The following is a 27,589-nucleotide window of genomic DNA, read 5'->3' on the forward strand; positions in this document are numbered from 1 at the left end:
TGCATTCAAAGGGTGAAGGGGGTATTCGATGATTTCTTGGATACAAATAATGTACAAGGTTATGGGGAAGAGGAAAATGGCAAAAAGCTTAATAATGCCCATATCAGAGTCAGTGCACACACAATGGGCCAAATGGTCTCCATCTGCATTGTAATCTGTGAATTGAGATATCCAAACATGACTTTGAGCTTTTTGTGCTCATTTTGAATAAAGCAAACAGGTGGAATTGACGCTACATTTGTAAATCCTTGTTTACCATGTTGCTCTGTAAAATCAATAACATTAAGGAGATGGTACACTTAAGCGCAGAAGATTATATGCATCAAAGGACAAGGATTCCTGATGCTCACGAGTCACGAACGGTTGGGGCTCAAATAAGGATTCCTTTTTCACGGAGATTTGTTAACAACTGCTTCAGAGAATCTACCTTAGAGGTTTCATGCTGGAGCAATGAAACCAGATGTTGGATCTATTATTTGAATGCCAAGAACAACACGTGCATTTTTAAATAATTCTTTTCATTGGAATATCAAAACAGCCTGAAGGGAAGGGAGGAACTTTCCGTAGTAGAAAATAAAAGTTAGAGTTGCAAAACCATCATAAAAACTGGCAAGTCTTAACTCAGATGTATGAAACTTTATTAAAACAAATAACCACTATATCGAGAGAGATCAGATTTGATAGTCTATTCAAAATTCTGTTCAAAACAATTCAATTACTTCATAAAATTAGAAATGTGCAGATAAAAAGACAATTTGAATGTTCCACGCAAGAAATAAAATACTGGCATGAAAACAATCTGATTAGCTATTATATATATGCTCTGAATTGAGAAATATAGGCTAAAACAAGAATTTTAACTAACTAGTCCTGAGAGAAATTTACTTTGGGTAACTCCGTTCTAAAAGCTCAACACAAAATGACAAAATATTTTGTTGGGAGACTAAATCAAAAAAAAGTGTTCATAGCTTTTTAGATTGTTACATTAGTCTATGTTTTCATTCATATGCATATGTAGCACTTAATTGTTAAATCTTTGGGAGCTCAATAAATTAAGAGTAAGCAGCATTCCAAACTCTTGAATCAAGCCAACAGAGATAAATTGATGACATTTAGATCTCATTAGCAATAGATGTTCAAATATGATGCACTGTTTAATTTGTGTTGACTTCTGCAAATATAATTGCACTTACTCCATTTTCCTCATCATCAGAGTTGTCAAAAAGATTGTCCAGGTCATTCAAAGATACCACTAGGTCAGTCTCTCGTGTGAGGCTTGCAGGAACTATCCGCCCTGTTGGAGATTGTCGTGTTTCTAAAGAGAAAAAAAATCTAATAGTTTTACCAACTAGATGATTTGTAGGATTTTGTTAAAATTGCATTAGTGTCTCTTGAAAACAGCAGCTGCTCTTCAAAATGTCAAGAATGTCAGATACCTGATTTTGGAGCAGTGTTAAAAATAGACATGGCATCTTTTCCATCAGGCAACTGTGCAGCATGACTAGATGGAGCTTCCCTTGTACCAAATCCATCTTCGAGCTGAAAAGGAAATCAGTATAACCTGAAATATCTTCAGATTGTTTACAACATTATACAAATTATGCAATGACAGAAAAAAATTTGCAAATTCTATCTGACAAGCAGGATTTAAAGGCTCCAGAATATTTTTCTCCTCATACTTGCTTCAGATTAAACATTCAATCCAACTCATTTTTTTTTGGAATGTAATTAACACAGGCTCAGGGAAAAAAAATCAGTTCTATTCCACCCAATTAATTTATATTTATAATCTGGACTCCAAATCAAATTCTTTAAAAAAAAGACTATGTGCAACACAATGAATTTGTGTGGATTATCCACGATCTTAAACAATTTTTGTTGCATCTCATCAATTTTAAAATCAGATTGTCATAGTCCAAGTGAAATAATTAGGTAGCAATCTCAAAATATACTGGTCTATTTTCAAAAGATGATAATTTAAAGAAATATCTTCCACAAAACTGGATTGTTAAATAATCCTAAATGTGTTTCACAAGCAATCTGGATAGTTACAGAAAAGTTTATTTTGACTTGGAATGTATTTTGATATTACTATTAATAGCTTCAAACTAAATAATTTACAGTTTCACCAGACATCTCTTCAAGATATAGGTTTTAAACTTCAAGTCTGAAAATGCTGCAGCTGCATCTAAGGTTGTTGCTATTCCTTGGCCTGTTCACGTCATCGGTGTTATGAACCCAGCAAATGGAATTTTAGGATAGGTCAGATCCCAGAGGGAAATCAGGCTGATTAGTTCATAAGTTTGTTTTTGGCAATTTGGTTCCAGTGATGTCAGTCACTGAACATATTCACATAACAGTGCCAATGTTCTTTCAAGAAAATAACAAATTTATTTCACAAAAGAAAATGCAACTTTATATGTTTCAGAATAGTGCCATCTTAAACAACTAAAAGAAAAATTCAACTCTTTTCCCAGCGATACCCTTTTCAAACTCAAGTATCACTCCCATCTTCACTTTTAAGACTTTGTACTTAACTGACTCTCTGCACATTCGTCAGATAGGATTAGCTCTCATTCTCCCAGAGACACACAAATGCAGACTAACTCACTCGTTCCCGTTTTATTCCTAGACTGCTGAAATAGCTCACGACTTATTTTCCGCTCTGACATGGCCAGACAGGCTAACTCTCTCAGCCATCAGGCTTCTATAAACATAAATTTGCTCTGCTGCTTTAACAACTTCTTTTCTAAACTTAACCTGTCAGTGGCCTCAAGCCATCATAAAACTGAACTTGGTAAACATTGAACAATTAATTCCCTCAACAGTTCATTTAACAACTGAGCTCATGTTACATGACTTCTTGGAAATGATGTTGAACACTGTTCAAATGTTACTTTCTGTTCTATTTTAAGTAAATTACCAAAGAACTAAAACTAAAAACACTTTTATCTCTGTAATCATCAATCTGTTACAGGTGAACACATTCAAAGGATGGTCTGCCTTTACTTAACAAATGCATTAATAAAAGCTTTTAATATTTTCCCTGTGATGTTAAAATAACTGGCCCACATATTCTTGTTTTTTGGTTCAAAAGGAGGACAAGAAGTTACATTTGCTATTGATCTACCCATTAACTTAATTTGCCCATTCATTTTAGCCAGATCTGCTTTAGTACCTTATTTAAATTTTTAAAAATAGCCTTGGATCCATTTCTCTCTCATTATTGTAACAGTGCCCAATCCACCACTTCCTCAGGAAGTTCATTGCACACGTGAACCACCTCACGTCTTCATTAAATCTCTGTCCTCTCATCTTAAAAATACACCTCCTAATCTTGAAATCACCCATCCCTTCAGGGAAAGATACCTACCATTAACCCTAACCATATGCCTCACAATATTATAAATATCTATCAGGTCACCTCTGAACTTCCTACACTCCAGTGAAAAAGGTACCAGCCTATCCAGCCTTTCAATATAACTCAATTTTCATAACTGATAATGTTCAAGTAAATCTCTTCTGAACTCTCGCTGGCTTAATAGTATCCTTCCTATAACCAGAGCTTAATAATATTGTCCCCATAACAGAGTGCCCTGTTTAAAAGCTGAAGGCAAGTAATCAGATAATTCCTCCCAAAAGTAACTAACTTACAACTACATTTTAAAGAAATATTTGAAACTTGACCAATGGATCAAATGGCACACAGATCTAAACTAAAAAATAACAGCACTGAAAAGATCAAGCTGTTAGGTGACAATAATGTTTCAGTAAAATCAATGGAAAGATTCAAATATAACTAAGCATGCCAGCTTTTTATAATGAAGTGGTTTTAGGCTTTTAAAACCACAATCATCCCTGCAACTTTTCACACAAAGATGATCTTATCCTTATGAAATGTCCTTCATTGTTAACAATATACAGTCGACATTTTTTGACTATTTAGAGACGAAATGTTAGTAATATAAATTAAATGCACATTTAAATTAACCATTGCCTTAAACAAGACCATAACTATAGTCTGAAACTTCCATTCCACTTGCATTTGAGCTATAAAAGCATTTCACTCAAATCACAATGTAAAATTCAATCATACCGTAATCACTGCTACTTGGGACACCTTGACCAAGACCACTAATCAATGTGATTTCATTTCACAATACCAGGTCAAAGATAGCCTGTTCACTAGTCAGCTACAAATGTGCCATTCTAAAATGCCAACTCATTTATGCTTCCATTGTGCATTTGACTTTGCCCAAAATCTCCCCATGATTATAGTTTCTGACAAGCTCTCATTATTTATTACTTTATGCCCATCCTTCTGTGGGGTTAGCGTTATGGCTAGTACACCACTCCCAAAATTGACTTCCTAACTTCAGCATTTCTAAATTCTATCCAAACCATTTCCATAGTTTGGTTTCTTAAACTTAGGTCACCCTTGTCTTTTGTGCTAATACGATCATTACCTAACATAGCCATCCTGCCACTTTTAATTTCCTGTTATTCCCAAATGTCCTGTAATATTCAAGATTTAGATCATTCTGCAGCCAAGTTTCTAACCACTACCAGATCGTGCTTCATTTTAATTATACACTGTTTCATTTCGAATGCTATTTGCATCCAGATACAAAATCTCTATCATTTGAGGCTTTGTAAATTCTAATCCTATTTGTTAGCAGACTCAGATTCATAAGCTGTTTATCATTTCCTGTATTTATATCCTTCTCTTTATCCTTGACTGCACTCTGATATATTACATCTTCTCCACCATTCGGTTTAAAATCATGCCCACCTCCTTAGTGATGCAGCTGGCAACAACATTGCCCACATCATGGTTCAAGTGGAAGCTGACCAATCGGTACAGATCGCACTTTTTCCCAGCAAAAGTGTCTCATGAACAGGAAGCCATTTCTTCCAAGTCTTCAAGCCACACATTGATCTGCCTAATCTGCCTATGACAATGTGCATGCAGCTCACACAATAATGTAGAGATAATGAACTTTGAAACAAAAACAGAAGACCTCAGAACCCTCAGTGGACCTGAAATGTTAACTCTGATTTCTCTTTACAGATGCTTCAGACCTGCTGAATTTTTCTAGAAATTTCTGTTTTAGTTTCTGATTTACAGCATCTGCAGTTCTTTCTGTATTTATGAACTTTGAGGCTTTACTATGCAATTTGGCACCTAGCTCCTCACGCTGACTATGCAGAATCTCCTCCTTTATCTTGCCGATATTGCCGGTAACTACATGGACCACAATTATTGGTTTCTCCCCTTCCCACTGCAAAGTTAAAATTCACACAACACCAGGTTATCATCCTAAAGGTTTATTTGGAAGTACAAGCTTTCAGAGCGCTGCTCCTTCATCAGGTAGCTCTCCAGTCTTGAGCAAAGGTCCTTAACCCTAGAACTAGGCAGGCATTACAACTGCAAGGACTCATGTTCTGTGCTGCACTGAACACTGAATACACTGCTCCCTATTATCCCTCTACCAGAGTACCGACTCCCAGAGGTGTGACTGCCTTCTGGCACAAACAAAATCCAGGTAACTTCCCCTTCCAGGATGCAGTGTCTGCAATTCGGCCTCCAACTGAAAGTCTGAGTCAAATCTTTAAACACTGGCTACAACGTATTAGCTCTGAAATAAACAGGTATCCAGGAACACACATACCGAGAAACCATAATGCTGCCTGTCCCACCATCTTTAACTTGTTTTAAGTAACTGCTTAATTATTACATGTAACTTTGTATTTAAATATATTTCTATATATTTCATTAGCCTTTCCACTAGCGGCTATATACTTTGAACCTTAGGAATAAAAAAAACCTTAATCACTCAGTCTCAGAATTATTTATGTCTCGAGGTTTAAAAGAATTTCCACAATATGGAAACACGCTGATGTGCCAAATTTGAGAACAATATTGTACTGATGAAAGTTTTTGGTGTTTGGCTCGGATACATAAAATAGTAAAAATACATTCAAAGGAAAATAAATTATAGCACTGAAATAAGATTCTAAATCTTCCTTCGAAGTTAATAATTGTCCCCACTGTGATATAATGGCAAACGTTCGGGAACCATCTGCTTTTAATCAATGTTCCATCTTTCATAATGTTGATATAAACAGTCCAACCATGAACAAAAAAAAAATGATGAAAATGCATCTCAAGATAGGATGCACACCTGCAAGCATTATTACATAATGATTTTAAAATGTTACCTTGTTCGGTTGAGATTTCTTTGATGTATCTTTCTCAGATCCAAGTTTTGACTTCTTAATTGAAGTGAAGCTGTATTCAATATCACCATCCACAAAAGTGTAAGGGTCATTAAGTTCTCCAGGACCTTCATTATGCTGCTGGATAAGTCTAGTTGGATCCAGATAATTCATTTCCTGGATTTGCATTTGTATTCTTTCTTCTGAAACTTTGAATCGTTTATGAGGCTGTGCTAGAAGTCTAAAAGTGAAGCAAAGAATTTTACGTGAAAAGCAGAAAATATTGGAAATAAACAACTCAGTCAACATCAGTAAAGATTATGAGCAGCTTAGAAAAGGGGTTGAAAAGGCAATTTGGAGGGATTAAACTGGAAATATAAAATGCAAAGATCACCAAGTTTTCTCATCATAGAATCCCTACAGTGGGGAAACAGGCCATTTGGCCCAACGAGTCCACACCGATCCTCTGAAGGGTATCCCACCCAGACCCTTTCTCCTACCCTATTACTTTACATTTCCCCTGACGAATGCGCCTAGCCTACACATCCCTGAAGACTGTGGGTAATTTAGCAAGACCAATTACCTAACCTGCACATCTTTGGAGTACGGGAGGAAGACAGAGCACCCGGAGGAAACCTATGTCGACACAGGAAGAATGTGCAAACTTCACAGTCATCTGAGGCTGGAATCGGGTCCCTGGTGCTGAAAGGCAGCAGTGCTAACCACTGAGACTGCCCTGAGATTACACAATATATTTAACATAATAAACCATTTTGAGAAGTTCACTAAATTATTACAAAATATGACACCAAGCCAAATATGAAGTGCATGAAGACCAAAAGCGAGACCTAAGGGATAGATTTAAAAAGGTGAGCTTCCAGGAGGGTGAGATAGAGATGAAAAGGCAGAGGGGGATTTCCAGAGCTTAGCACTGAGGGAGCTGAAGGCATTATCACCAATTGCACAGCAATTAAAATTGGGGATACTCAAGAGACAAGAATTAAAGGATCTTGGTCATCTCAAACGGTTGTGGGGGGGGAGTTACAGGAGATAGGGAGGGTTAAGGCCTATGTTAGAGGACAGGACATGGGAGACCAACCATCAGTGCACTGGAATACACAAGTGCAAAGAAAACATAAGCATGAATGAGGATTTTAGCAGATGAAGAACCAGACAGTAGCAAAGTCAATGTCACTGGAGTGAAAACAGCACTGGAATAAATATTCGGAAGCTCATCCAGGAGTCAAATGTAAAGTGAGAACTGCAGGTGCTGGAGATCAGAGTCGAGGGGGTGGTGCTGGAAAAGCACAGTAGGTTAGGCAGCATCCGAGGAGCAGGAGAATCAACGTTTCGGGCATAAGCCCTTTATCAAGGTTGTGAACAGATTGGTTCAGTTTCAGAGTCTTGCCACAAGAGGAATGGAATTAGTAAGCTTGTCAAAATATGGAACAGCGGCCAAAAACAGAGGACAATGTTCAACTGCAGGAAACTTCTGATTATGCACTAGTGCATTTTAAATTACTTTTATAATTTAGCAACAGTAAGAGTTGCACAAGATGTTGGTAAGCTAGAGTTTATGTTGTCAGCATACTTGCAAAACCTGAATTATTTTGGATGCTGTCACCAAGGGATGGCATGTAAATAACTAGGTGGTGTCCAACAATAGAACCTTGAATGATACCTGAGGCACCAGTATGAAAATGACCTGTACAAATAATTTAAAATTTTGTAAGATCTTTCATAGTAACCTTGTTCCTTAGTACTGTAGTTCATGAACTAATATATATCCCATTTCTTCAAAAATATCCACTTACATATCAGCTCTAAGTAGTCACTCTCCTTTGCTATTTTTCCACCTTTCTTTTACTAGGTTTCATTTATATTTTCACCCTTTTTTTGTTGCATACTTCCTACACAAGAAAGGTAACTAATTCAATTTCCTCTCATTAATCTTCTCAGTTATTATCCCATTAAATGCCATTTCAGTTTTCCCATTAAATTTCATTCATCCTCCGGATTCTGAGAAATTCAAGCCACTATTTTCCAGAAATAATCTTGATGAAATATATAGTCTTTTGCAGCATCACAACATTTGAAAAATAAAGGAAAACCAAAATCATATTACATGCACTCTCTCAAATTCACTCAAAACATTCAGTACTAACATACTTATTGAAAAGCAGCCTAACACTTACACAGCCCAAATTGCCAAACAATGCAATTTGCATTTTATAGTTTTTTTAATAAGATGTGGTAAATATGCTTAATTATTGGTAAAAATTTTGAATTTGAACTGATCAGGTACTGGTTAACGAAGTGTTTAGCATTTGAGAAAGTGAAAAGGTCCACTACGCAATACCATTGAAGTGTTTTAGGGTGCGTGCACATGCTCATGGTTTGGGTGGTGTGCAAATATGTAGATACTGTTTTATCAGTGACCAAAGTACAAAAAAAAACTAACTACAACAGAGCCTGCAGTGCAATCCAATTTTTTTTAAAAAACCATACTTGAATTTTAAGTATCATTTCAACTGTAAAGTTGGATTCAGGAAGACAATTGAGAAATTGCTTGTGTCTACTGCCCTTAAGTTTACAATTTGATTATGCAAGACACAAATTGATTCACAGAGTCCAAATGCCAACTGACCATTTCACCTAAACGGTCCATTGCCCTATTTATCAGTCACTGAGCCTCCATCTTGATTTTGATTTCGATTTAGCTTGTGTTAAATAGTAGTTTTAAATAGTGCATCAAATACTCTTTAAACCTTAGTTTTAAAACAAATGAACCCCTATAAATGGGTAGATCATGGATTACCTCCATTTAAAATAACCTCAAATCAAATTTCAATGAATCAACTGAAAAACTTGGATGCAATAAAGAAACAAGCTGAATAAACAAAAGAAACAATATACCACAAATATTACCGTCTTAGTGCTGAACCATCTGGATTATCAATTTTGTTGTCACATCTGTCACAGTGCAGTTCTGGTGGCCTGAACTCTCCCTCTACATGGGTTGGAGTCTTATAACACTGCCATGAGATTCTGTCCGATGACTCCAAATTTTGTGCAGTGATACCACTATATAGAGTAGTCTCGCTGACCTCCGGCACTGGTGGTAGTCTTTGTGATAAAAGCCCAGTCTTATCATCAAGGCTGGGGATCGCCTGAAGTTCTAGACCATTACTATATAGTAATGGATTAATGGGCTCCGGAGCACCTTCCAAACCTTCTGCTTCTGGACCTCTCGGTTGGGGGCTGAGCGTTGGTGGAAGTGGAGAGATGGGAGAATGTGGAGAATCCATAGGATTCAAATTTAGTGGCTTGCTCTGGTTTCCTGGATGTCCAGATGCTGGCTTGCCATACTTCCTGCTGCTGTGCATTTCCAAGGAGACATCAATACCAACTAATCCAAGCTTCTGTCCTGTTGGATCTTGCTCCATGCAAAGCTCATCAGTTAACGAAGGCCGATGATGAAATGGAGTCATAGGTCGCTTCTGCTGCTTATCTCCCTTTTCCTGCTTCTCATTTGTTTTGTGCTTAGAAGACGCAGATGATGGCAAAGAAGAAGCGGAAGGGAGACCAGCATTAAAGCCAGGCTGAGAGATGGGTGGAGGGCGGTTTGCGCCCGTTGTACTTCGCTGTTTTAGAAGCTTTTGCCTGAAAAATACCAATAGTCAGAGGTCATACTTGACAACAATGGAATGAATAATGCAAAACTTCAAACATGACTATGTGTAGCAGTGTGTCAGACATAATTGAGAGACTAACACTGATGAAAACTTCCTTTGAAAAGTCTAAATACTTTTTCCAACTATTACAGAAAAATTGCATTAATAACATACAGTTAATCTCATTTATTTAAACCCCATATTGAAACAGCAATACCAAAAATTGCAAAACAAAAATTAGGATTGATTACATTGTAGAGTCTGCACCAATATCAACGCTGCAAAGTGGCTGAAGCTGAAAGAAAATTGATGATCCACAGTACGAATATTGTACAGACAAAATGTTCTCTGACTATGTTGGACAATTATGTTATTTAACACTATGTCTGACATACAGCAGTGGAGATGGATTTATTAGCAGAGTTGGCAACACTATTGTCATTGGGCAGAAGACTGTGGGTTAAAGACTCACTCCAGCACTGGAGCACAAACAAAAGCTAAACTCCAGGACTGTACCAAGAGTGTGGCAGAATCTTGAAAGCACTTTCAGAACCTTTACATTGAGACAACAAGGCACTCTTTCAGAGAAGAACATTCAAAACATTTAGTTAACTGCACAGCATAAGGGATTGTCTTATAATTGTGAAGGGCATAGTTTAAAAGACAGAATTTTTTTAAAAAAAGTATTTCTTATACACAAATGAATGTAATTAACTTTGGGCCAAGAGAAGAAATTGTCTCCCAAAAAGTTAATGGTACTACAAAGTCTCCTGAGGTAGATCTCCCTGCATTCTATTCGAGAAAGATGTCACTCTGCACCACACCTTGAGTTCTTTGATAAGGGTAGTAGTACTTGAACCCTGAAAAGTATGTTGGAAGGAAATAACAATTTCAGAAGCAGTTCCAAGTAGCAAAAGGTCAGAAAGGGATTGGGGAAAAAAACCATGAAAATAAATATTTTGGGAATTTTTTTTCAAGTACATATTTCATACAAAAGTTCCAAAAACTGATGGCTGTCCTTCGATAAATCTCTTGAACAGCTGATCAAAATAGTACTAAATTATATAAATAATAGGCAGAAGATGCAGGGGGATACCATTTTCAGCTGCTAACTACAACAAAGCATCATGGCAAATGGAAGGTAACCTGACCCAAATGAAGAACACAGTAAAGCAGGTTTCTTAAAAGTCAACTGCAATCCCCTCTCTTGTGAAACACTGGCTGATACCATCAAACCTGTACCTTTAATATAAGCACAACAGTCAATTGATTTTAGTGCTAGTTTTTCTTTCAGAAAATGGTCATTGTAGATGTGAATGCTACAATGATTTCTCCCGAGAGTTATTCTTTGTCATGTCATTGCTCAAAACCTTTACAGTGTTTCAAATATATTTTATACTTTACCTGGTCTAGTCAAGATTAGGTCAAAATATTACTTCAAATTGAATGTTATTACTATAATTCTATTGATCAGCATTCTCCATCAATATTCGTATTTCAAGTCTAGCTACGTTGGGCAGACTAAAATTAAATTTTATAAAAGAATAAGATGATCATAACAGTGATGTACAAATTTTGCAATATTTGGCAGTTTAGGTGTAATCAAAACAAACACACTTGGGACAAGCAGTTGAAAATTTACCACCCAGAAATAGTGAATGGAACCCTGAGTTTACCGAAGATCTGTACGTAACTACCTGAAGTGATACTTCTTACATCACAATGGGGTGACATTCCTGTCTTGTGGTGATTTAGGAATGAGAATTTTTATTTTGGGAATGGGGATGGAATAGGTGAGAAGAGAAAGAAGGAAGAGGAAAGTCACCTTGACTAGCATTTTTCACTCGATTCATAATGTGCTATTATTTGACAAGCAGAATTGTTGCAATATTTGGAGGGGAGGGGAGAATAGCAACATCTGCTGTGCAATCCAGCCTCATCTATCCAGTTGGAGATTTCTATATGGTGCTTCGGCTTCAACAAGACAGTCTGGGGACAGGGAATGAAGAATATTCAAAATGCCATCCTCAAACTCACAGAAGCAGAGCAATGCACAAAATATGTGTGCTAAATATGAAGCAATATCCTACCTTGAACAAGAACAATTCACTCTTTGGCCAGGCTCTGTAAAATCCCAGGAAGCAGCATTGCTGGCCATCTCTTCCTCAGAATTTTCACTAGTTGAATGTCTTCTTTAATACATGCGTATTAAAAAACAAGTCAGTGACACTGTTCATGCTTCTTAAAATATTCAACTTCCCAACTTAAGACACTATTACACGGATGATCAAATTTTGCTGTTCAAGATTTAATGTTTCCATTTTATAAATTACCTTCCATTGATACCAATGCAGGCATTGTTGGCAAATGCCTTCTAAAATTTAAAAAAATTAGAGATTCTTCAATTTAATTTTCTTTTCATTAAATTATATAAAGTATCTAATTAGGGCAGCATGGTGACACTGTGGTTAGCACTGTTGCCTCTCAGTGCCACGGACCTGGGCTCAATTCCCATCTCGGGCAACTGTCTGTGTGGAGTTTGCACATTCTCACAGTGTCTGTGTGGGTTTCCTCTGGGTGCTCCTATTTCCTCCCACAGTCCAAAGATGTGCAGGTTAGGTGAATTGGCCATGCTAAATTGCCCATAGCATTAAGTGCATGAGTCAGGGGTAAATCTGGGTAGGGGACTAGGTCTGGGTGGGTTACTCTTCAGAGGGCTGGTGTGGACTTGTTGGGCTGAAAGGCCTGTTTCCATACTGTCGGGAAATCTAATCTAATCTCATTTATATAATGGAAATCGGCTAAATTTAAGAGTGCTTCTTCTTGTAGGCATAAGAAATTTTGGTATCTTTTGCTTAAAGTAAATTTTCATAAGTGAAGGCAAAGATGCATGCAATATTCTCTAGGTAATTATTCCAAATTGAAATCATTAGGACTGTCCACTTTTTCTTTATTCTTTCATGGAATGTGGGTGTTGCTGACATTTGTTGCCCACTCATAATCGCTGTTGAAATAAGTAGCTTGCGAGGCCACTTCAAAGGTCAATTAAGAATCAACCACAATACTTTGGCTCTGGAGTCACATAGCAAACTTCCCTGCCTTGTGAACCAGATGGGTTATGACAACTGTTTGTAGTTTCATGGCATTAATGAGGCTAGTTTTATACACCAGATTTTTCTGAACATATTCCACTGCATTATTTGTCCACTGACATTATCATTTCACCATTACCTCCCCGTGCATGTTACAGAAGCCTAAGTGTGGATCAAATGTGAAGATTCAGACTAGATGAGCTTATCTAGTTTTCCTGGGAAATAACTGTTCACAAGTGTCAAGAATGTAGGATTTTAACTTATAAACACAAAATTGGCAAATACTCAGATCACATTAGGCTGAATGATGTGACAAAGAGTTCCAGGAAAGTGAGCTGGGATAGGTGAAATGTAATAAACCATAAAAATCAGCAACTGATGTTAAGCACCTATCACATAGTTGAACAGTGACAAACAGCACAATTTCTGCTTCAGGTGTAGGGAAAGAAAGGCAGTTGCTGTGCTGCTGCTTCTGACCTTTGGGCAACTTTGATATTCAAATTTTATTTTTTTTTAAAAGCCTGCCAAAAGCCACAAAGCTGTGAGGTTCGTACCATCAGTTCCTATTGGCAGGCCTGCAGCAACCATCAGGAATGTGTTTTTTTTGAAAATCTGATTCAAAAATGTGAAGCCATATCCCTGGTATCATTTTAGAGCCACTGTTTGCGTGAGGTTGGGTATTAAGTTTTAGTACCACAAAATTAAATACGGCTATTGTTCTGCATAGTCTGAAGACAATTAGAGGGTGTAAAAAGGATTGATTAAAAAATGGTTTCAGCAATGACCATCTGTAGTTATGAAGATGGATGGTATAAGTTAGGACTGTTTTCCTTACAGAAAGGATGATTTGGTAGAAGTATTGTTTAACAACCAAGAACAGAGGGCACAGATTTAAAGAAAAAAGGCATGATGAGTAAAAGTCTTTGTTTTCACAGTGAATTGATACAACCTGGAATACATGGTGAGCAGACATTGTGAGATACAAATTCTAGGACAAAAAAGCTAATTGTAAAATCAGTAACAAGGTTTACCTTGCACATGATTCTTAAGGGTCTTTTAGACTGACTTGAATTGTATCCTTTTGTCCATGTACCTATTATCTCATTCTATCTTGGTACATCAGTGAGATTTTTTGAAGAATTGAAATACTGCAATAATGTACTGTGCAAAACATACTGCAAATATATTGGCGTGAGCAGCAACAACCACGAAGACTTCAGACTTGCTGATCAAGGAAACAGATTTAATTATAGACTCTCAAAAGATATATATACAGACAGACATTTGTGAGCTCGAAGGCTTCTGACAGTAAAGTCCCATGATGTCCATTTATTCCACCTTATTGCTCAGGAGTCATTTGACCTTTAACCCTATAAAGATTACTATTAAAATAGGATTTCACCTTTGCATGAAATAAGTACACAAAAAGAGTATCAGAAAAAAAAAGATAGAAGTTCTTCTAGATCTTGTCATTTCTCTAGGTTGCAAGCACTGGTATTGAATCTTTTCTCCAAATGAGTTTACTGTCACTGGTGCAAATGCAGAACATGTTGATGAAATAGTCACAAAAACAATGTTACCATCTGTACAATGTTACATGTTAACAGTATGCTTTCTTATTAAATTTAATAGTACCGCATGATGGTGTGAAACTAAAACTTATACTCTGGTTTACTTAACTACAATGGGCTAATATATAGGGCACATCCAACTAACACAGTAGCATATTGCTCCTGATCTTAATATTATTGATCCATTCTACAGACGTTCGATGATACCTCCAATTAGATGTCAACAATGGGCATTATCATTTTACTATGACCTTTCTGCAACTGTTGATGAATTGATTTGTAAACCTTGAAATGGAACAAAGTAACACACATGAAGTCCAGAATAAAAATTCTTTAACATGGATAATTAACAAGTACTTTACGGTGATTTCAAAGATGCTGTTAGGGAGAAGGCTAGCTCTAAATTGATCAAAAGAGGGGCAAGAGTTATAACAACTACAAGAGCATTAGTTAAACTATTGAGTTAAACTAAAGTTGGTCAAAGTTCCAAAACATAATGACAAAAACCCACAGGCCTTCCTTTGCATAGGAAGCCAGTTAATATCATTTATTATTATTTTGGAAAAAAAAATCAATTTTTTTCTGACATCTGACATTAAAAGACACTATTTACCTCCTTCTGGTTTGACCTAATTCTCTAGTCTTAACTTGGACAGTCTCTGATAATCAGAAATTGCAGTAAACTTGTTTGTAGGGCTAAGTTGGGGTGGACACGTACAACAGTGGACAGATTCACATTAAAACAGTATAATACAATAAATTTGCCTCTAATTTGTGTGTAAAACTCAATGTGTAAATTCAGCCATTTTTGAAGTCACCTATGTAATTTGTATCCTGACTGCACACCTCAGCAAGGGAAGGGGTTACTGGGTCCCTTAATGACATACTTGTATCATCGACAGCCACAAGTATGGTGCCGGAAGACTAGAGGTCGGCTAATGTGGTGCCAGTATTTTTTTAAAAAGACTAAGGAAAAGCCAGACAACCACAGATTGGTGAGCCTTACGCCGGTGGTGGATAAGTTATTGGAGGCAATTCTGAGGGACAGGATTTACGAGCATGTGGAAAGACAAGGGCTAATGAGGGAGAATCAACTGTGCATGGGAAATCATGCCTCGCTAACTCGATTGAGTTTTTTTTTGAACAGATGACAGGAAAGGTTGATGTCAGAGTGGCACACGTTATGCAGTTTTTAGTAAAGTGCTCGACAAGGTTCTGCATGGTAGACTGGTTAATAACGTAGGATCACGTGGGATTGGGAAGCTATCCAACTGGATACAAAATTTGCTTGAAGGCAGAAGACAAAACAGTAATGGTAGAGCATTGCTTTTTGGGTTGGAGGCTTGTAACCAATGGTGTGCCACAAGGATTGGTGCTGGTCCATTGGCTTTTTGTAATTTAAATAAAATGATTTAGAGGAGAATACAGGAAGAATGGTTCATAAACTTTGCAGATGACACTAAAATAGGTGGTGTAGTGGATCAGACAAACAGGATCTTTATCAGATGGGCCAATAAGCCGAGGAGTGGCAGATAGAGATTAACTTAGATAAATGTGAGGTGTTGCATTTTGGGATGACAAACCAGTTCAGGACTTATACACTTAATGATAGGGTGCTGGGGAGTGTTACCAAACAAAGAGACCTGGAGATGCAGGTACAAATTTCCTTTAAAGTGAAGCTGCTGGTAGACAGGGTAGTGAAAGCAGTGTTTGAAATGCCTGCCTTCACTGGTTAGAATTGAGAGTACAGGAGTTGTGTCATCATGTTGCAGCTGTATAGGACATTAGTAATGCCATTTTTAGAATATTGCATTCACTGCTGGTCGTCCCTTTACAGGATTGAGGTTGTTGAACTTGAGACAGTACAGAAAAAAATTTACAATGATGCTGCCAGGATTGAAGGGTTCAAGTTAAAGGGAGAGGCTGAATAGGCTGGAGCATTTTTTTCTTTGGAGAATCAGAAGCTGAGGTATGACCAATAGAGTTTAATAAGATGAGGAGCATAAACATGTCATACAGTCAAGTTCTTTTTTCCTACGGTGGGTGAGTCCAAAACTAGAGGGCATGGGTTTATGGTGATAGGGGCAAGATTTAAAAAGGACCTGAGAGGTAACTTTTTCACACAGGGGGTGGTGCGTGTTTGGAACAAGCTGCCAAATGAAGTGGAGGAGACTGGTACAATTACAACACTTAAAAGGTATCTGGATGAGTATGTGAATAGGAAGGGGTTTGGGGAATATGGGCCAAATATTGGCAAGTGGGACTAGGTCAGATTGGGATGTCTGGTCAGCACAGACAAGTCGGACCAAAGGGTCTGCTTGTATGCTGTATGACTCCACGACTCGAAGTATGAGGGTATAAGTATACAGGAATTTCTGCCTGCTAACAGAATTGTGCATACCTAACATTTTACCATTTTGTGGCACATCGTGCTGAGTTAAACTTACTTCAGTTGTGTTTTGTTCACATTGCATTCTTTCCAGACATTCTGAACCATCTGATTGGTTACTTTCTGAGGAATTCGACCAGTGTGTTTTGGGCTTGATGCAGTTGCCACTCCTTCTTGTCCACTCATTTGACCAGTCACAGTCGGTGCAATCCCATCACCTGCTTTACAAAAAGCAAACATGGAAAGTCCTGACAGCATCCAAATAATAATCCTCAGACTGACTTCAGTTAAAGGTATTGTATCTATTCAATGATAAAACCCCCGTCAAGATAACAGGAGATAAACACTTTTCCTAAATGAGAAGTCTAAGAATAATTTAAAAGTGGAACTTGCCAAACTTCTCCACTTACTGTAAAATATATTTTGCTTTCAATATTCAGAGAAAGTTTTTAAATCAAGAATAATTTTACTAAGCTTCTTAAACTCAAGGACATGTTGTGGAATTTTACATATTGCAACATTACATTCCCCAGAAATAAACCTCATCACGTACCATAGCATTAAGAGAAGGTAATGAAGTTTAAGTAGTCCACAAGGGTGAACGAGTTTCCTGACAACCAATGTGGTACATTAAAAAGGGCAGATGACTTCAGAATTTCCAAAGATCTTTCTTAATCAGGCCATTCAGTGTATCAGCCATCCTATTGCAGTGTACACAACATACTTCTATCCAATTATCATGAATATGACACGTACTTTTGTTTCTTGTAGTGTTGTAATAGTTTTGAACTTGATAGGCAATTTTCAGTATGAAGTTAATATTACTCACCTCAACCAGAATGTTCTTTTCTGAGATTTTTCCCTATGACTAATTTACTCTAGAATAGTTGCACATTTTATGAATTTTCACAATTCATGAATAAGAAACAGAAGTCATTTGTTCCAAGCTCCATCATTCACACAGAATATGGTTGATCTGTTTGCATTTTGAATTCCACATTCCCACCCATCCCGAATAAACATTAGTTTCCTTGTCTAACCAGACCATAGCTATGTCCGTCTTACTAACATTCAATGCACACCACCTCTTGATGCAGACAGTTCCAAAGTCTCAACCCTCAGAGAAAATATTCTTATCTCTGCCCGAAAAGGGAAACCTCTAATTCTTAATCATAAAATTTAAGCCATTGGTTTGCATAACTTTTGTTGAGAGCAGAGTGATGACACTCACCACTGCCTTCAAAGTGCAGGCAACTTTGGAGAGTAGTGGCAACACTGTTATTAATTTCACTTTAATAATATTCATTTCATTCTGCCATCGCATCAGGAGATGCCTGACATACACTAACAGCTATGTCATGTAGTAGGTTAAGCAGTCAATCTTAGCATAGAATTCGCAAATGGTAAACCAGGAAATGATAAAGGTAATTAAGTCACTTGTAGAAATGATATAATAAATATATGGTTGGATGGATTAAAGAAAAACAGTGAAAGCATGTCACAAATATACGGTGTTAATCATAGCAGATTTTAATCTACCTAGAGTTTAGAAAAATCATTTGTGTAAAGGTAGCTGAGTTGAAGAATTTACAGCATGTTTTGGGAAAGATTCTGAAAATAGGAAATTCTGGAGTTGTTCAGAAACCAAGCCAGATCTAGCACTGTGCAAAAAAAATGGAATTAATTAATTTCCTCATAGTGAAGACACTCCTATGTGGTAATTATCATATTATGATCGAAATTTAGTCCAGTTTGAGGGATTGAACAGAGAGTCAGAGTCTAATACTTTAATATCAAATAAGGGCAATACAAAAACATAAAAATAGAACTGAAGTGTAATGAAAACTTTGCTTAAGGGACAGGTCACAACACATGTAGTCGTAAACACACTTACTTCAGGATACTCAATAGATACATTCTAACAAAGAGGAAAAGTCCCTATGGGAAGATCTACACCTATGGTTAATTAAATAAAAGGTAAAGATTGTATCAAACTTAAAGAAAAGGCATATATTTGCAGAAAGATGGGTGGTAAATCAGACCATTTACAAAATACAGAAAACTGCCAAGAATGACAAAGATTAATGAGGGAAACATTAGTGAAAGACAGCTATAAATATAGAAAGGAGATCAGAGTTTCTATGGATATTATAAAAAGGGAGCACGAAAGCATATGTGGGAAATAAATAATGGAAAATAAGGCGATGTAGAGGTATATTGCATCTGCTTCGCTTTAGAGGGTACAGGTAACATCCCAGAAATAGCTTTAAATCAGGAAATGGAAGAGGGGAACAAACTCTGGAAAACTAAACATTACCAGAGAAGTGGTAAGAGTAAATTGTTGGAGCTGCAGATTCTTGGGTCCTAATGGAATTTATTCTAGGGTCTTAAAGGAAACAACTAGAAATAACTGATGTATTGGGTTTAATTTTCCAAAATTTTGTATATTTGATTGATTAGATTACTTAGTGTGAAAACAGGCCCTTCGGCCCAAGTAGTCCACACCGACCCTCCGAAGAGCAACCCACCCAGACCCATTACCCTACATTTACCCCTTCACCTAACACTACGGGCAATTTAGCATAGGGAGAAAGGCAACTGTTTGTGTGGAGTTTGCACAAAGGCGGGAATTGAACCCGGGTCTGTGGCACTGTGAGGCAGTAGTGCTAACCACCGTGCCGCCCATTCCTTTAAACTGAATCAACACATTTCTTCTAAAGTTGAGAGACAGAAAGCTGGAAACTACAGACCTGTTGACATAACATTTACTGTAAGAAAGATGTTAAAATTCATTACTAAAGCCATTACAGCAGGACACACAGAATAGTTCAAGATAATCAGGCAGAGTCAGGGTGGTTTTGCAAAAGAGAAATCATAAGTAACCAATTTATTGGAGGTCTTTGAGTAAATGACATGGCTAAAGTGGTTATAGTGAATGCAATGCACTTAGTCTTACAGAAGATATTTAATAACATGCCATATCAAAAGGTTTTGGTAGTCAATAAAAGCTGAGTGTACAAATAGAAGTACCACACACAAAAAAGGTAACAAATCTTAATCAGGGAGTGTCAAATTCCAAGTGACAAATGGAGAAATTGTTAATTCTTTTCAACAGATGAATCAGATTGCTGAAGCAGAGTAGAGTTAACTTCAATCTAAATTTCAAAACAATGTACCTAAATTGAGCACATTCCGTAAGTTTCCTTAGGCACACGCATATCTAAATTAATAATTCGAGTTCTAAAAATAATTAAGCACCATGACCCTAGACATGAAAAATCCGATGTTAAGTTACCTAAAATAAGTGAAAGATTACATCAGATCAAAGGAAGTTCATTATAAGAATGCCAGAAATAGTGATGAGGCTAAAGATGGGAACAATTCATGACCCAGCAATAACAGCCAAGAAACTGATAAGGAAGGGGAAGAGAGAACATGAATGCAAGCTAGTGAGGAACATAAAGGCAGATTGCAAAAGTTTCTATCAATGTGAGAGGAAAATGTTTAACAAAGATAAATGTTGGCCTACAAGAACTAGGGACAGGAGAATTTACAGTTGCAAACAGGGAAATGGTGGAGAAACTTAAATGCATTGCATCTCTCAAATATACCAGATGACCAAGGAATGTGCGCAACTGAAAAGCTAAGAAAAATTAATATTTGTAAATAGGGAGCATTTGAAAAATTAGCTGATGAAATTTCGGTTGATAAATTTCCTGGGTCAGATTGCCATCACCCCAGAGTTTTGAAGGAAGTAGAAAAAGGGATGGTGAATGCATTGGAGTTCATTTTGCATAATTTTACAGTTTCTAGAAATGTTTCTGCTGACTAGTAGGTTGCAAATACCTCACTACTCAAGGACAGGAAAAAGAATATTGGAGGACAAAAGGCTGGTTAGCATGCCATCCATAGATGAAGTGTTAGAATCTGTTATAAAGAACTTTATAATAGTACTTTTGGAAAATAACAGCAAACGATAGGTGGAATTAACATGGATTTAAAGGGAAATAATGTTTGACAATTTTTTTTGAAGGATGTTTTTTGCTGTATAAAGTCCCTCGAGAGATTTGAAGGAATATACATGGATTGAAAACTGGCGAAGAGAAATCAAATGAGAGAATAAACATATCATTCTTATGATGTTTACTGTTACTGGAGGCATATAATAAGCCTCAGTGTTAGATCCACAACAGTTCCAATCTTTGTAAATGATTTACATATGGGGATCAAAAATAATATTTCCACATTTTATGATATCAAACTATGAATTGCCACTATAAATTCTCCTATCCCCAGCTGTTATGGGCTAACATTTATCTTTGTTAAGGAAAAGCAAATTGTGAGGAGGGTTCAAGGTAGCTTCAGGGGGACTTGGACAAGGTTAAATGAATGACAGAATATGGTACATGAAATATAATGTAAGTAAGTGTGACAGATCTCTATTTTGATCAAGGAAACAGAAAAGCTGAATATTTATTTAGTGGTGGAAGACTGGGAAGTACAAGTGTCCAAAATGATCTCAGTACCCTTGTCCATGAGCCATTAAAAGTTAATATACAAGTGCAACAAGCAACTAGAAAGGCAAATAGTATTTTGGCATTCATTTCAAGGAAATGAGTACAGAAGCAAAGATGTCTTACTGCACACAGCCTTGATGATACCTCACCTGGAGTATTGTGTACACTTTTTGTTTCCTTGCCGAAAGAAATATATCCTTGCCAGGGGGAATGCAACAAGGGTTCAACACCTGAAGGAGCAGTGCTCCGAAAGCTAGTGCTTCCAAATAAACCTGTTGGACTATACCCTGATGTGGTGAGATTTTTACAAAGGGTCAACAAGTTACTCCCTGAGGTGACAGGACTGTCTTGAGGTTGAGAAATCTGTCTTGGGTAGAATTTCTAACAATGCGATGTTTCATTGAAATTTACAAAATTCATGCTGGGCATGACAGTGCGGATCTAGATAGGCTGTTTGCCTTAGCTGTGCCTCTTAAAATTGAGGACCTAACCTCAGGATAAGGGGGAGATAATTTAACACAGTGCAATTTCTTCACTGAAGGCTGCAAATCTTTGGAATTCTCTACCCCATGGGGCTATGGAGGCACAACCATTGAGCAGATTCAAGACAGAAATGGATAGATTTCTGGAGACTATTGACATGAAGAAATATGAAAATAATCCCAAAATTGACACTGAAGACATGATCTGCCATGGTTTAGAATGGTGGATCAGACCTAACGGGCCATTCCTGTTCTTATCAAAGAAAAATACATAAATAGTAAACAGAAAATCTTCCTGCAACTCTACAAATCCCAGGTTTTATTTATGGAATTGGATGATGATTTAAAAACAGATAAATTTCCTCATTTTGTTTTAAGAAGAGAATCCATAATTAATTGCCATTCTGTAGAATTATTTATTTATGGCATTACAGAATTTAGCTGCTGATTAATTGGACCACTTTGGCATTGATGTAACTATATTTTGCATTCAGCATGGCTCAATTTGCAAGTTGAAACATAGAAATAAAAACTATTAGTATACATGAAGAAAGTATTCTAAATGAAAAGTGCAAGTCAAACGCAATTTGTCCAATTTCCACACCAAAAGACATTCTAAAAACCTGCAATTGCCAGATAATATCAGTAGGGGGAGCTCAGAGTTCAAAATTGAATGAAGCCAACCCATTTTTGCACAGTAATTCCAAAAAGCTGATTAAAGGATACAGGTCACTGCTATTTCTGGAGTTATTTTTAATCAAATGTTTACAGTGCACCAAGTTCAGAAAAAAAAACTGAATATACTCAATAGATTCTTCTTTTTAAGATGTGCCAATTAAAGTATTTGCCTCAACTTGCATTTTTTAAAATACAGATTTTGAGGACAAACAGTTTAATGTACTTTATTTTAAACATGGCGACAGGATAGAAGAAAATAGATAATACTTAAATAGTTATATTTTTAAATGACCGTCTTAGTGCATCAGTAAAGTCAGGTATTGTGTATTTATATAAACATTGTTAACAACTCTCAGTGCTATTGACAATAGTTTTCCACCTCCAAACAGACCCCAGCACCAAGGATATATTTCCCTCCCCTCCCCTATCAGCTTTCCGTAGAGACCACTCCCTCCGCGACTCCCTTGTCAGATCCACACCCCCCACCGACCCAACCTCCACTCCCGGCACCTTCCCTTGCAACCGCAGGAGGTGCAACACTTGCGCAGTACTTACGAGGCACATATTTATATGTACAGAAACAGACACATACCACCACGTGAGGCCAGGGTGTTGCCATCGTATGAGAAGCTAAGACAGGAGGTGTCACTGCCAGGAGCATGTGCCTGTCGATTATGAAACTTCGTATGAACCTATGGTATGAATGAACAAAGATTAACAGAACATAATCAGAACATCAGCCACAGCTGTCTGCTCAACATCTGCTTCAAACATGACTGTACACGATCAGAGGCATCATACCCGAGATTTCCTTCATGCTCAAACAGCAATGTCTCCTCCATGTCCCTCCTCCCTACCTTTTATCTTCTCCTGCTGAACACTCTCTGCTCATTCCTGAAGAAGGGCCTGTGCCCGAAACGTCGAATCTCCTGTTCCCTGGATGCTGCCTGACCTGCTGTGCTGTTCCAGCAATAAATTTTCAACTTTGATCTCCAGCATCTGCAGACCTCACTTTCTCCTCAATAGTTTTTCTTAAAAGGTTAGATTTGGCATAGGGGTAATACTCATACAGGATACTAAATTGTTTAGTCAAATACCCAAACGTCTCTGGTTTATTAAAAGCAACTTTTCAAAGAGATTAAAATATTATGTCAGTTTTGTTAATGGATAAGTTTGAACAGTTCATCAAGTTACAGAATGATTCCAAACACAGAGGGGTCTCTACTTTCATATTTTACTCAACACTTTATAAACGATTTAATGTTAGAAAATGTGCAGTTTCTATCACCTAACATCCATTAAAGGAGTTAGAGATTAAAATTCACTGGAAGAATTTCACAATTTAAGACAATGTCGTCACATTGAAATGATAATTTTTGCACTTATTTTTGTATCACATGGTAAATAAATAGATGAAAAACAGATGTTGTACTTGATGGGGAAAAAAGACAAATCAAGAAAACAAAACACCAATGGCACATCCTCTTGAATCACGATAGAGCAACTTTCAGAGCATTAAGATCAAATAAATCAATATACACATCTTGCGACAGACCTAAATATTTATTTAGTCAAACCCCAAAATACTTATGACCATTTAATAAACTTGGCTAAAACTGTCCAAAACCTTTGGCATTTATTCATCTACGTAGCTTGCTACAGTCGAATGAACTGCATTAAAATTTCACAAAGTGGGGATGGGAGGGAAAGAGAAATGCAGAAATGATTAAAGTTATTACTTCAAAATGCTTACAAAATGAATTATTTGCTCTGTACTCTGCAAATACTGAAACCTTGCACCACGTATAACAAATAAAACTCATCCCCCTACCCTCCAAACAAATCCTGCGATTTTATTTTATAGGGTAAAGGACGCACCAGTGATCATGGTTTCTATAATCCAACACACAATTAAAACTGAATAACTACATGTGATAACATCAAATATGGGTTCAATCAGGAAAACAATTTTTTGTTAGATCTGTTTATAGACATTCAAAATAAAAATTATGGTCAAGATAACAAAAGTTAGTCTATAAAGAAAGATAATTATGAAGAGACATTGCATAAATCTACAAAATGGCTTATAAACAGAACTGGGGGGAAAAGAAGAAAAATGAAAATACATTCCCGATAGGAATATTTTGGACAAGTATTGGACACCAAAGTAGATCACTGAACTCAAAAATCAAAGGCACAGAACTCAACAACATTTAATATGCATCTGCTGGATGATATTAGATTTTATCACACAATAATTGTTTTACAAAGTATAAATCACTGAAGTTAAGATAATTAATTTCACTAATTATGCATGCAAAACATACCTATTATGGCCTGCTCAGGAGAGGTGGGTGGTGTGAGTGGCAATCCACAACTTAAGGTGTCCTTCACACTTACTGATCCTTGTGTTGGATTTGTATGGCCTCCTGCATTAGCAGCATTTGAAACTACAGGGATATCCCCCTGAGGAATCAACACGAAAGCTGATGGGTATACCATTCTCACTCCACCTACAAAAACGCAAAAACAAATAATATGAAGAAGCGCTAAAGCTATTCACTGGAAGATCACAGTGCAACTTCATCTGAACATAATAGGTAATACATTTGATTCACAGAAAAAGGAATATTCCCCCTTTTCTTGGCTAAAAGTAAAATATTTTCAATTCTTAAAGCACCTTCATTTCATAAGAAATTATATACATTAGAGGATTAAGCTTTGAAAACAATCAAAATAGAAGTAATTTCAAAAGTATGCATATTATTTGTTCTGAATGTAAGTTTGCTCACTGAGCTGGAAGGTTCGTTTTCAGATGTTTCATCACCACACCATACCACAGACGAAGCTGCATCAGAACATTATTCCAACGAGCCACCACACGCTGGAGCACAGAGGAACTATGCAGTGCACAGGAAAATCACCTATACAGTGTATTCAAAAAGAACAGGTACCCAATGTACACAGTCCACCGATTTCTCAGCAATAAACCTCAACATGCAGGCAAAAAATGTCCAGAAATCCTAGCCACTCTCCCCAAAGTCAAAAATATCATAGAAATGACTGCCAGACTACTCAGACCTCTTGGCATCACGGTAGCCCACAAACCCACCAACACACTAAAACAACAGCTAATGAACTTGAAAGACTCTATACAGACAAGCAAAACTAATGTCATTTACAAAATACCTTGCAAGAACTGTAGCAAACATTACATTGGACAAACAGGCAGAAAACTAGCCACCACGATACATGATCAACTAGTCACAAAAAGACATGACCCACTCTCGCTAGTATCCTTACATAGAGATGAGGAAGATAACCCAAACAGAAACTCGCACGTGAATTCAGAGAAGCACGGCATTCCAACCAGAACTCTTATCAACAAACACATTGACTTGGATCCCTTTTACCACCCCCGAGAAAGAACAGGAAATGACGTTACCAACTCAAGGAAATCGAAACATATAAATAGAAAGCAGGCCATGCCACCAGGGCTTTATCCAGAGGCTCACCTAGTATAGTGACGAAACATCTGAAAACCAACCTTCCAGCTCAGTGAGCAAACGTATATCCAGAACCTCAACCTGAGCTACAAATCTTCTCGAAACGCATTTTTCATTATGTAACGGCAGTATGGCATTTAAGAAGTGTGTTTTGTCTTGGTTTTCTTTTATGAAGCGATCTTGAGACAGAGGCCCCAAGCAATCTGTTCCAAGCCAATAAAGCAAACTTGAGGCACCTCGAATTTTTATTTTAAAAGGTTGGAGCAAGTGAAGCAGCATGAATGGGTAGAGGCAGGTTCCCACAGAAGTTAACTTTCAGTAGTTATTGGGGTTTCAAAGCTGGCATACATTTCTTGTTTACAATTAAAAGCTTGACTTCTCTTTCTCTCTGCCAGAATTTTGTCTTGATGCTCTTTCCTCCTGGATTGGAGAATCATTACATGTGAGACAATCTATTTGACAAAATTTACCTTTTCCAACGGTGTGTTTACAGCATGTTACGACATTGGAACAGTTGCCATTTATTAGCTAAATAATCTATTGGAAAACTTAACAGAATAATAGTTAAAAATTGTAATCCTTCTATCTTTTAAGTATAGGATAGGAGTAAAACAAAAGAACCGCAGATACTGTAAATCAGAAACAAAAACAAATTGCTGGAAAAGCTCAGCAGGTCTGGCAACATCTGTGAAGAGAAATCAGGATTAACCTTTCAGGTCCGGTGACCCTTCCTCAGAGTAAAGTGCGCTTTGCTTTCAGTCAAGTAGTGAAACCAATTGAATGACACCTAAAACACAGCACCTTACATTTGCCTTTAAGATAAAAGTTAGAGTCCAGACAATCTCTGAATACATTTGAAGGGAGTTCAGTCTAACAGTTATAGGGGTGCTACTATAGTGCTACTATACAAGTCGTAGTGAAAGTAATTGATCATTCTTTTCAGCCAAAAGCACAAACAAGACAAAATGCACAGTTTCATCACAACTGTTTTTAAGCAGATCTTGCATGCATCATGCTCAAAAGCCATAAAAGCTATTAACATAAACAGAAACGGTTTGTGAGTATTCAAGTTACAGAAGGATTACATCTTATCAATTCTGACTTGATGACTGATCAAATACAAAGTACTCAAAACATTCTCTTTGTGTGTGCATGCAGCCACAGGTTACTACTAAACTGTTGATCATAATGAGCCGTGACTTATTATTATTGCAAAGCGATAATATGTTGCACAATTATTTAATTTTAATCTTGCATATTATCAAAGTTCTGTTTTAAAATATGTGGAAAATGTGAATAATTCACAGAGGCTAAGAGAGATCTGACAACTAAGTTTTCACTTTTAAGAAGCACAAGGCCAAATTTGGATAAGAATGGGAAGTGTGTGTGTTATTTGATTTGGCAAACATTTTTTCGTTAAAAATACTTGTTTTTCTCAATGGGACAATGCAATGAGGCAAT

At 37.0% G+C, this 27,589-nt stretch overlaps 1 protein-coding gene across 2 annotated transcripts in view; it reads right to left on the bottom strand.

Moving 5' to 3' along the window:
- LOC122562734 (mediator of RNA polymerase II transcription subunit 13-like) overlaps window positions 1–27,589 on the bottom strand; it is a 236,468-nt gene that overhangs the window by 47,022 nt on the left and 161,857 nt on the right. The window contains exons 7-13 of one of the 2 annotated variants that reach the window (XM_043715858.1): window positions 24,950–25,135; window positions 17,004–17,163; window positions 11,984–12,085; window positions 9,148–9,882; window positions 6,223–6,460; window positions 1,437–1,539; window positions 1,194–1,315 (exon numbers count right to left, since the gene is read on the bottom strand). In XM_043715858.1, the coding sequence (XP_043571793.1) occupies window positions 1,194–1,315; window positions 1,437–1,539; window positions 6,223–6,460; window positions 9,148–9,882; window positions 11,984–12,085; window positions 17,004–17,163; window positions 24,950–25,135 (1,646 nt within the window). Of the gene's footprint in view, window positions 1–1,193; window positions 1,316–1,436; window positions 1,540–6,222; window positions 6,461–9,147; window positions 9,883–11,983; window positions 12,086–17,003; window positions 17,167–24,949; window positions 25,136–27,589 lie in introns of both variants that reach the window. The other variant, XM_043715857.1, reaches the window with a different exon arrangement.

Source organism: Chiloscyllium plagiosum, chromosome 25 (assembly GCF_004010195.1).
Source record: "Chiloscyllium plagiosum isolate BGI_BamShark_2017 chromosome 25, ASM401019v2, whole genome shotgun sequence".
NCBI lineage: Eukaryota > Metazoa > Chordata > Chondrichthyes > Orectolobiformes > Hemiscylliidae > Chiloscyllium > Chiloscyllium plagiosum.